Consider the following 12,126-nt stretch of genomic DNA (forward strand, 5'->3'; position numbering starts at 1 on the left):
GGGCGGGGACAGCGACGCCGCCAGCCGGGCCCGCTGCGGGGTGCCGGGGGTGCCGGGGGTGCCGGGGGTGCCGGGGGTGCCGGGGGTGCCGGGGGTGCCGGGGGTGCCGGTGCCCGTGCCCGGGTCCCCAGAGCCGCTCCCGGGACACGCGGACCGGCGCACCGCGCAGGCGCGGCAGGGGGGCGGAGCCTGGCGCCTCGGGGGCGGGGCCAGGCGGTGTTGGCGGAAAGGCCGCCCGCGCTATGCTGTCCCTCGCGGGCTGCCGTCGGCTGTGGAGCGGCGCGGGGGCCATGCCCCGAAAGGTGCGCGGGGAGGCTGAGGGAAGGGCCGGGCTGCGGGGCGGGTGGAGGCCGCCCTGACCGTGCCTGTTCCTCTGTTTCAGGGGAAAGGATCCGGGAAGGAACCCGCGGAACCGGGCGCTGCCGCGGGACCGGTGGCGTTGGCCGCGGACGGCTGTGTGAGGGTGGCGGTTCGCGCCAAGCCCGGCGCCCGGTGCAGCGCCGTCACAGGTGGGTCTGCCCGGCCGGGACCAGGTGCTGCCGGCCGGGGAAAGGGGGTCTGGGACCGCCGGGCGGGGGTCCTGGGCAGCGGGGTCTCGGCTTTCCTGAGGAGCAGCGCGGCCTCTCCCGCTCCGGGTTGGCCGACGGCACTTCTTGCGGAGCGGGACAGCTCTTTCCTGACGGGATCTGCAGCCTGTCCCTAACCCATAATCTGGAAAAAAAAAAAAGCTAAAGAAAGTAATAATTTTACACTTTTCTGAGGAGGCAGGAGTGGCTCTCCCGGGCAGGTAACGCTAGGTGGTGCCGCTAGCACGGTGTGAATTCCTCTGCACGCTTTATTTTTGGCAGGGTAGCAGCACACACTGACCAGCGCCTCCGTCTGACCGGATTGTGTGTGCTGTTTGTAGCCCAAGAGGTTGGGCGTTTTTCCTCAAACTGTAAAAATTTGAGCTGATAAAATGTGTTCTTTTCTACAAGTCTCGTTTTGCTCATGTACAAATGTAAACTTTTAAATACAGATACATATATGAGGCAAACGTAGTGGGCTGGACTAGAGTGTTCAGGCTCAATTGGCAACGCAAGGAAATTGTTGATCAGGCTGGGGGCACACTTATTTCTCATGATTTTTTGGGTGAGGTAACCTGATCTGTATTGTGCTCTGTGATGCTGAGCTGGACTGCACCTGCAGCAGAATGGGCAACAGAGGGGGCTTGGAACCGTGCCCAGGTGTGTGAAAATGGGCGATTCATGGCTGCACTCTGATACGGCTCTGGAGGCTTCACTGCTCTTGGTATTGAGGGATTAGCACTGTACTGGCTAACAGCCTTTCTGGAAGGGAATTTGTGAAGTCTAAAAATGTTGGAACCCACTGCTCTACAAGTTTATTTTGTATGAAATTAAAGTGCCTTTGAAAACATAAATATTCACTTTTTAGGAGACTGTAAGTAGATGTTTTAAATGTTTTGAGTGTAAAATCCTTAACTATTTGTTACAGATGTGACAGCTGAAGCAGTAGGTGTAGCTATTGCTGCACCTCCATCGGAAGGGGAGGCAAACGCAGAGCTGTGTCGCTACCTCTCTAAGGTGCTAGAAGTGAAGAAGAGTGAAGTTACTTTAGACAAGGTACCTCTTTTTTTTTCTATTTCCCCTTTCATTCTTGCCCTACTGCAATTTAAATTTAAGATTTTGAAACTTACTCATTGAGTACTGGGAGCTGCTCCTCAAGTCGAGTCCAAAAGATACTTTAAAGGTATTTAGCCAAGTTAATGGAATGATTCACTGCAAACAAACGTAGTGTAAGAGCCACAACAGATCTTGAGTTCTTAAAGCAGAATAGTTCTCAGCATGATGCGTTTTCCAAATCTGAGTGGTTTGTGTTTTCTCTGTTCTTCAAAAATTCTCTGGTTTTCATGTCAAATGCAGTTCATAAAATCTGTGCTTTGCAGAGAATACCATTTTATTAATAAACTTTTTAATTTTTGGAAGTAATTTCTGTATTTGAATGAAAATTTTCTGACAATGGACTGTCATATAACCAAGAGCATATATAAGCACTTGAAGCATAGCAGGGACTCAAGAGCTTCTTTGTATTAGAATTTGCGTGGACTTTGAGTGGAAACTCTTTGTTTTATTCATTGCACTGATTAAATAATATGTTTTATTAATTCATTGTACTTAAAGCCAGTCTTTCCAGCCATGTTCATTTATAGTTTACGAATGTAAGAGCACAATGCAAAATTGTGCTTTTTGTTTTTGTCTGTTGGTTTTATGTAGTAGTTGTAGAACTGTGTTAAAGCATAGTGGTAAATGGCAACGTGGTCAATTGAGCATTGTGTTGCCAGAAGGTAGAGGTGCGAAGATTTGATTCTTGTTTTCTCTGAATTAAGGGCAAACTACTTTATTTGCTTATCAATGTTTTACAGATAACACTGTTTTCCTACCTTAAAGGTATGTTCGGGTTTAACTAGATTATTCTCATAAGTGCTAAGCAGAGCTGAACATAAAAGGGACCAGTGTTGTCTGACCTTCGTGACTCAGTTGTTCTGACCTACGGCGTCCAAATAATTACGTGCTCGTGTTTGCTCTTCACAAGCCACTGTTTGTTCTTAGTGAAGCATTGTGTTACAGTCCGTATTTTACCTGTGGCTTAGATTTTTCCATCCTGATCTGCCAAGTGTAAACAGCAAGTGAATTTTGGTACTGATTGCTCTCTTATGTGCTACTTGCTTTATGGTAAGTGCTAACGTTAACAAGACCAATCCAAATCGGGAAATTGATGGGAAACCATCTGGTACAAAACTGAGATTACCAGATTTCTGTGCAAGGACCTTGATTTTTCATCATCGGTCGGACAGACTGCTTCTAAAGTGTATTTTTAATTTCAAATTTCATGCTATAGTTCTGTATAGTAAAGGACTTTTTCCTCCTTCAGGATGCCCATTGTGGGCATTTCAAGCTTTCTGCCAGGCTGCAGATTAACAAGCAACTTGTTTCTCATGGTTTACTGAAAAGTTGTGTCTTCAGGCAATATGAAATGAGCTTGCAGATTTGCCAGTTCCTATGTAAAATAGCCTTGTTTCCAGTGATAGAAAACCAGGTCAATAATATTTAAAACAACTGTTGTATGAGTCTGAATGTCTTATAGGTTATATGAGATGTGATTTCATTTAGTTGATATTATCAACCTGAGAACTCAGCTTTAGAGTCACTAATACTCTGTGGGACACAACTCGGAAGAAAATACACAGTTATCAAATATATGTATGCATATATATACACCCACTGTTTTTAGAAAGCAAAAATGCTTATCAGTTGGAGTCTTGCTTCTAGATGATACAAGTGAATTACGGCAACTTACCACTCCTTGCTCTTCGTGCCAACCTATAAAAAGAACATCAGTTCAGGGCATGCCCTGGGAGCTGTATTCAATTTTAAAAGGAGAATAGACATTGTTTTCTACCTTTCAAATTACTAGAAAGGACATCAATGAACTATTTCTTACCACTGTTAATTCTGCATACCAATGTTTTAAGAATCATTTTGAAGTACCTGATATGTTGGCGTTGCAGTGGGATTTTGTTGGAATGTGCATTTGGTGCTGATTCTCTGAAAGATGTTTTTTGTGTGTGTGTCTAAACCAGGGTGGTAAATCACGTGACAAAGTGGTGAAGATTTTGGTATCGATGACACCAGATGAAATTTTAGAAAAACTGAAAAAAGAAGCTTCCAGTTGACCTAAAACCAGAGCAAATGGGACAAGGCATCTTGGTAAACAGACTGATGATCTTTCTTACATAAATCTAGTCCTGTTGAGAATGTGGGTCATGACTAAGGAAAGATGCTTCTTCTGCCCCCTCTTGTTAATATAACTGCTGTATAGTTGAAGTTTTTGTGTTGGTTTGGTTAGAAAAACTTGTCTTTACTGAGGCTCCCTATCTGCTTCTGTCACTATGGACTTTCCCCTTTGGAGAGTTTCCTGTTGGTAAGATTTTTTCCTGGTTTCTAAACAGTTTAGAAAGCTTGTTTCTTAGTGAAACAAACCTTAACAAAGTGAAAGGCTTGGAGTGACATGTTTCAATGTGAAAAGTGATACAAAAGGATGAGCCTGTCTGGATGGTAAAGACCCTAAAAGAATGTTCTCTTCAATATCTAGCGGTAGATACTGGGTGCAGTTTTGCACTGTGTGCACATATGTTCATCTAAAATAACCATATTTGAGGCCAATATGCTGTTGTTGATGACACAGGCAAGTTAGAAGTGGAGTCACCCAAGGAACTGAAACAAAACCAAAAGTTCACAGTAGGAAAACTGACCCAGAGCCTGGTAATTGCATACACAGTGTCACTTCATAATCCTGCATCGTTAGTTTCCTGAAAAACGAAGATAAAATCATGTATCTTTACCAAATGTATGTCAAGTGTAATGACTATTTTTAATAAAAGGAGTGAAAAGTATTACCAAACTTTGTTTTGTGTTTATATATATAAAAAAAGTTCCCTAGAAGTCCCTTATTAGAATGTTATTTTTAAACAGGTCTCTTTTTGCAATATTTCCCTGGTATTCCAACCCACAGAGAACTGAGCGGAGTCTTTTGTAGAACAGAACAAGAAGTCTAAAACAAAATGGGCAACTATATTCCAGTCTCAGGGTAACAAAGAAGGTGGCTTAACTTCTCAGTCAAGGTTTGGAGGTCAGCGTAACATTTAACTAGTATTTCCCAAACATGGATGTGATATTGCACATGTCTCTGGTAGGAGTTTGCTTCTTAATCTACGTTGCTGCTGATGTATTAAATTGTTCTGTCTTTACTATGGTGGTCATACTTCAAAACATGTATGTATAAATGTAATGCCTACATTTGAAAAGAAAAACTGTTCTGAAGCTTTGCTTAAGGTTTATCACACCAGCTTCTGGAAAACAATGTTATGAAGGCAAAAGTTGCAGTTAAATTTCTTTACCAGCTTCATGCAGTGCAGACTTCATAGCTCATAATTCAGTTTTTCATGGATAAATGTCTTTTACTTTAGGAAATTCTTTCTGCTTCCTGTTATTCTGAATATTGCAACAATTGTTTTTAGAGTGAGAGAACTGGTGCTTGTCAAGATGACAGCTGCTTCAAGGTGACTTGTTTTAAAGATGTTATTAAAAATGCTATTTTCTTCTTTGGACAGTGTTTGGAGAACTAAGTTTAAATTGTGAGTGCCGTTTGTGTGATGGTTCACATCTGGGTTCTGTATTTTCTCAGGCTTTTGGTCAGCCATATGTTGCCTCAGTTGCCTTTGGTTATTTATCCTGTTCAATCTGTATGGGCTGGTTTTGTTTTACTGTTCTGTCAGGTTTGATTCATGGCTCCTTGCTGTTTCATCTGTTCTTGGCCAGCAGAGGGTACCATGTCTTGCAGGAAAACTAAGGCAAAGTAAGCCAAAACTACATATTAATTAATTTTTCTTATTTCCTAAACTGCTTTTTATTGTGAGTAGAAAAGAGCAATCCAAAGACTGAGGAATCCTGCATTTATGAGATATTCTGATTAGATGCTGCAACAGTCATTGTAAAGATTTAATTTGAATGCGAATACCATGTGTTACATTCTATGTATTATATACTGTATTGAAATAATGTATTACACTTTCCCATGACTTCAGGCCCAGACTGGGGGAGGAGCTGGGCAGGCTCTTCTCTGAAGTACATTTGTCTTCAGTTATGATTATCTACAACAAGAGCCAATTTAATCTTTCAGGTTGCCCTGTCTTGTCAGCAGGTTCTGCCTGGTGTCTTTGCCGGCTTCTGCTTCAGAGCTCTCGCCTTTCCTAAACCCCTTCCGCTGGCATTCCGCATCTTCCTAAGCAGTTAAAGTAACTTAAAGACAAATAGGGTGACTTCAGTGTATTATGCTGTCGTTCTTATGTAATGTGAGCCAGGCATATTGTCATATTCATCACTTGTCAATGAGAAGAAAAGTACCGTTCAGCTAGGAAGTTTATTAGTCCTTGGGGAAACAACCACTGTGCCCTGCTCCCCATTGCACTTCTGTTTCCTATGGCATTTACAAGTGCGAAGGAGGGAGGAGCCATTTATATAACACCAGCTTTGTGCTTGGCCAAGTCAAGTACTTTGTCTTTTGTCTGGATTGTAATATGGCATTTCAGACTCACTTTAATCTGTCCAGCGCAGTCGTCATACAGTATTTTTTCAGAACTTGTTGCGGCTGGCTGATTTTTAGCATTGCTTCTTAGGAAGCAGGAATATTATTGGTGGCATGGATTGAAGCCTGAGCTTCTGTTGCTGGAGGCTGCACAAATTGAGGCCGCAGTGATGGTGTAAAAAAAGCCACAGCAGATGGAAGCCACAGTAGCAAAGTAGAGGGATGGAAATTAAGTTCTGGGAGTAGTGCCCTGCCTCACTTAAGACTGAAACAGCAGACCAAACAAGTTAATGCTAGAACTGTGATTTAGGCCTAGCCCTTTCAAATCTTGTATTAAAATCCCGACCTGTCAACTATCTCTTCATGAACACAGTGAAATATCTTTCATTCTCTTGAGAAAATTGCGGTGGGAAACATCCCTAACTTTTCAGCAGAGTACATTTCTGAAAGAACAGGGCTTTATGCTACTGTAGGAGGCTTCTTCCAAAAATTTCCAAAGACTTCTCACATCCCTCATCTCGGAATAAAACTCAACTCTTACTCCTAGACCAGTTTAAAAACATCGTGGTGCCAGTTGCTACCCAGCTTTTGCTTGTTGGTCCCTGCTTTATCCCTGTGCCTAAGCATATCCTTTTTTTTAAGCAATGTAATTACTCGGCTACTTGAAATCCTACTATTGACTTCCTTATGCATTGTCTGACCAATTTCAGTAGAATCTGTCTAATGGTGATTTAATATCTTGCTGCTTACAGACCTCGGCAGTCAGTGCGTTTTTTTATATAATTAAGTTATTTAAACTTTAGCAAAATAGAAGTTATCTGAATAAATTTTATGCCAAGCAATCTTATGGTACAGATTCTTGTTCTTTCATCCACTCGGTTACATTTATTTTCTAAAATCCAACTTTGAAACTAGGTATAGAGTTTCATTGCAGTACTCTAATGTTCTAATTAAGGTTATTTAATTGTACACTCTGAAGGTGGCCTCTTTGCTCTTTTACTTTCAATCCACTCCGTTTATCATCTGCAGTGCATTCTTATCTCTCCTGCTAGCTCCGATATTTCTAAATCCCCATTTCTTCAGGTATCATCATTCTAAATAAACCTGTATAATTGACAACTTTGTCAATAACTGGCAGTGGCAATTTACCAGAAAGCACAGTTTAATATCTTACTTCTTTCAGCCTCCAGGAAGATAGATACACCTGATCTTTCTGCTCATTACTTCACATCTCGCTCTGTGTTTCCCCTCTCATACTGTTTTTTTGCATATGTAAAACTTGAACTAGCTGAGTCCCTTTTTAAATTTGTTTCAGCCTACTATATTGCTTTCTTAATGTTTTCAGCCTTTATCTCAGGAGGATGATTCATTGCCTTATTAGCCATTACAAAAATGTGCTCCTCTCTCTCCTTCTGGGAACAGTGATTTACCCGCATGTAAAGCACATCTTGGTTATCATTCTCTAGGAAGGCTGCTGCACTTGGGGCAAAGTGCTGTTAGTGTCACCACGGCAGAATAAACATTCAAGAAGTTGCTGAATATATGAAGCACTTGCCTGAAAGAAGGAGTCTGATACTTCTCTAAGGTGCTGGGAATTAATTTCTTCCTGGTCTTTTATATATTAGCTTTTCAAGTAATTGTTAGTGAGCCATGAAGAATTTTGCTTTCATCTATAAATACTGCATTTATTGGGTTTTGTGTTTTCTCAAGAGCTGGGGAAGTTAGTGATGGAGTAGTCTATCATGCCATTTTACTGCAGCTCAAGGCTCAGTTTTTCAAACGTTTGAATAACATTTTGAGTTTCCAAGTCTGAAGTAAGGCAGGTGGAAAGGGAAATATATTATCAATTTAGCAGTTGGTCACTATAGAAACATGCTGTGAAGAGAACAGTTAACTGTGGACTTAAAGGAGAAAAGCACGTTGGAATGAGCAACAGAGGGTCAAAGCCTCATTTTGTGCTGCTCAGATAAAGCGGTTGTCTGCCTCAAGAGAATAACTGGGGTTACAAACTGTAGTTCTGGGGTGATTGTCAGTAAGCTGCCTTTGTTGTATTGCCTAGCACACGTGCACGTGGGAAGGGCTGCAGCATGTTATGCCTTTTTCTTTGTGCTTTCATTGCTGTAGTGCTTTGCAAATCAGGATGCATTAAGGAATTGCGTTTAACAAAATTCAGAGCTCCCGGTCCATGTTAGGGCAGACTTGGTGCCTGTCCGTCTGCCTGAAAGGGGCGTTAGCAAGCTGGATTTTATAAAACAAGCTGTTTCTATGGAACCGCTTTCAATAGCTCGTCTTTAAATCTATGAAGTTCTCTGCATCTTTACTGGTGTTCAGCAGGTCTGCAGGGTTAAATTTGATAGCGATATCACCACACACGTTCAGCTCCAGCGGGTGCCGTGCTGACATCTCTGTGCCTTGGGTTCGTGTGACCTCTTGCCTCTCACCTTTAGTTTTGCTGCAGCTGTTCCAGGTAAATGCCCTCCAGCAGGACCAGGCTGAATTGTTTCTGCTCTTTATTTGTCGCATTAGCATTACTGCTGATGCTTATGTCCTTAGAGGCTACTACATTTCTGTTTCTTAGGCACTTTGAGATGCATTCATTGTGGAAGGAGGGGAAAAAAGAGCTTGTGGTATGATCTCTGCTATCAGAGGGCAAACCTGTCCCTTCCACTGGGGCCCCGCAGCTGCTCTGTGTAGCCTCCTGGCTTTTGCCCTTTAATAAAACGTCTCCTTTTGTCTTCACTAAGTCTGACAGCAATCAGCTAGTGCGTATGTGAGGTCATGCTCCTGCTATGAGGAAAGATTGCTATTTGCTAATAGGGTGCACTTCTGAATGCACAATTTTCTTCAGTATTTCAGTTGTTCCTTAGCTGCCTTTTTACAATGGCAGTGCAATCTGTAACTAATAAACCTGATAGATTTATGAGTTTTGGGGGGATCTTTTTTCTTTTAGTTTCAGCTCATCACTGGCTGACTATAAATGCTGATACATAGAGGGGGCCAGCCAGGCAAATTGCGCTTGGCTAATTTTATTAATGAGAATGTCTGATTTTGCTCAGTCGCTTCCTTGCTGAGTTCAGGTTCAGCTACTAAAGCAGACCCAGGAGCATTTTGTTAAATACTTTTAAAAGATGATCAGCTTATAACGATGTTCTCAACCGTCTGAATTGTTTGCTGTGATTGTTGTCACATATCAGCTAGAGTACATTTTTTTCTTGATTTAATACAGTGCTAGGCAATATTTCTGACAGAGGATAAATGGGAAATTAGAGCATCTGCAAACACCGATTTGAGAACAGCTGTCATGAAGTTGTGGATGTGTAGCAAGGCCGGTCTTTTAGTAGCCAAATGCCTGTGTGTGTAAAAGGGGAGAAGGTGTAAAATCTAATTAAACACAACTTTGTGTAATCTTAAAAGTACATGAATTCTACATCTGGAAAAATAAAGTGAACCTGTCCTTGAAGGTGTTGGTATACATGAGATATGCACTTAAACAAAACCAATGTGTAATAGTAGAGCTTGCCATGAGCCTTTCTGCCAGCTTTATGGGGTTTGCCATTGCAAATCTGAATTTGAAAGTATTTTTTTCTCTGATCTTGCTATAAGAGAGACCTCTACAAGAAACAGAATGTTTTCTGCAACACTGTTCATGTCACGAGGCTGAGAAGAAAAGTTCCACTAAAGCAGTGTTTAAGGAAAACGGTGTTCAACAACCTTTTATATGGAAAACATTTGGTTGGAACTACTTGGTCTTTTTACCTGGGGAATAATTTAGCGAAATGCTTCAGGTTTTACACACTTAGATTTATAAACTTAAATAAGCAATTTCTTTTAGTTAATTTGCAGATCTGATCTATTTTCAGGCTGGGTTTTAGGCTTTGTCTTGCAGTTATCCAGTGGGAGATACCTTGATTAGACTCTCTGAAGAAACAGAACTTGTTTGATTCCTGGGTTTGGATACTAAGTCAATTTCTGTAATCCAGAAATAAAGACAATAAAACATGGTGGGGAGAGGGGAAAGAAGGGGTATAGTTTACATTAATCAAGGGTCAGTTATTGGGCTGGGAGCAATTTTGCTTGGCTTGTTGGAAGTACTTGCTGCGTGACCTTCTAAGCTCTGCTGGGGAGGAACATGTGCAGAATAGAGAGTGTGAAAACCACCAGGTATTTTCTAGCACCTGCTCTGCAGTTTGGCACTTAAGTCAGAATGGGGAAAAAAACCTGTCATGTTTTCAAAGACTGTAAATCTAATAATTCACAATATAACTTTCACAGTTATTTTTACTTGCGATCTATGAATCTAGGTGGAAAAGATATATTCCCTATGGCTCTCTTAGTGTGACTCCTGAGCCCTTAAATCTGAAATTTTTCAGGAGAGCAAGATTATCTTCTGAAATGATATATTCAGGTAAGGGCCATTGATGTGTAATATAGGAAAAGCATCTACTGATGCTGTTGTTATTTAGAGTTGTGTGGGTTAATATATAAATTCAGATGGAAAAGTTGGTGAGCTGCTCCTAACTAGCTCATCTATTCCGCCTTCCCTTCTCATTTAAGTAAACTGATTCTACAAAGGCAGTTATGGTTTGCCAGTGTTTTCTCATGTTGGTGTCTGAACTGTTATCCTTCACAGCAAGTCAGGGCTGGCGCTTTGTAATTGCTGCGAGAGGCTGGAACGTGCCCTTGGCACCCGCGACTCCCAGGTCTTGTCTTATTGCAGAGCTTGGTCCAAAGGACCGTGAGTTCTCCCGCAGGTTCCCGTTATGCTGAACTGGCAAGGCTGGAGCTCGGGCTCTTGGCCATGGGGGGAGCTGCTGCCAGAAATGCTTATTCAGGTTAGTGTATATAGTGCGAGTTCACTCTGCAGGGGGAGATAACTGTATTAAAATTTGTTTCTAAATACGAGACACTCTCTTCTATTTCTGTGTCAGAAAAGCAAGTGTTAAGAGTCTAATTAGAAGTTTGAAATCTGTGAGATTCATACCCATCGCTGCCAGCTTTCATCTCTGAATTTTAGACCTAGCGCCTCTGCTGTATTAATTTCTACTGTTCAAAAAGTACAGATACCAAAAGGGGATGGCACTTCAAGGTTGAAGTGAAACCACTTTGGGAATGGTAAAATCAGGTCTTCTGATGAACTGACTTGTTCAATAGTGTAGTATGGGAGAGGGTAAATCAAACAGTTGTTTTCTTTTGCTTTCCTGTCTGCAAGCAGTGTGGAACAGAAGAGACACCCGTCTTTGTTTCTTCCAAATTGATGTGCTTTCTCCACAAAGGAGCCTTTGGTCTACTGCTACATGCCTGTTCAGTTCTAGAGGATAAATACAGCCCACACTTGTAGAGGATAAATAAATCTGTGACTTCTTAGTTGCAACAAAAATGTGTGACTGGAGGCAGGTTTGGCAGCAGAGAATAAGCCATCAAGACTATTGTGAGCGTTGGATTGCCAGCAGGGGAGATAGCTGTATTTAAGGATTTTAGAGAAGAACTTGTCCTAAACAATAAGGTTTGAGCCAATTCTACAGACTAGGACTGCTGATTGTGTCCGTTTTCATGAAGGACAGGATCTCTTCCAAAGAAGAGTGTCAGACTTCTAAAGTAAGAAAAAAGAGGCATATAAACTAGGTTTACAACCTCTGTATTTTGTCCTTCTCCCCAGGTCTTTTGTCTTTTGTAACAACCTACAAATTCTCATTCTAGATTAGATGCAGGTTCTTGGAGATGCATGTTCCTCTCTTCCTTTGGTAAAGTGCAGTGTCTCTTGTTGCCACTGTAATACAAATAATAATAAGAGCATAATCAAGGTTGTGTTTGTTTTGTGGCTATTCTGAACGCTAGAGATTTACAGTAATTATAATGCCATTAAATAGTAATGGAAAAAAGACTTAAAGTAGATCATGAGACTCCTAGAATGAGCTGAAAATCTTGCTCAGTTTTCTTTACCACCCCAGATGTTGTGTTCCTGTCTTCTATGGCAAAAAGGCC

General features: G+C 41.6%; 1 protein-coding gene across 1 annotated transcript; it reads left to right on the forward strand.

Moving 5' to 3' along the window:
* Positions 1 to 183: 183 nt before the first annotated feature.
* Positions 184 to 4,453, forward strand: C12H15orf40 (chromosome 12 C15orf40 homolog). The gene is made up of 4 exons (XM_065847267.2): positions 184 to 302; positions 383 to 509; positions 1,495 to 1,622; positions 3,641 to 4,453. Exons 1-4 carry the CDS (start codon positions 243 to 245, stop codon positions 3,731 to 3,733), a joined length of 408 nt encoding a protein of 135 aa, XP_065703339.1. The 5' UTR covers positions 184 to 242; the 3' UTR covers positions 3,734 to 4,453.
* Positions 4,454 to 12,126: the final 7,673 nt, after the last annotated feature.

Source organism: Patagioenas fasciata, chromosome 12 (genome assembly GCF_037038585.1).
Source record: "Patagioenas fasciata isolate bPatFas1 chromosome 12, bPatFas1.hap1, whole genome shotgun sequence".
NCBI classification, from domain to species: Eukaryota; Metazoa; Chordata; class Aves; order Columbiformes; family Columbidae; genus Patagioenas; species Patagioenas fasciata.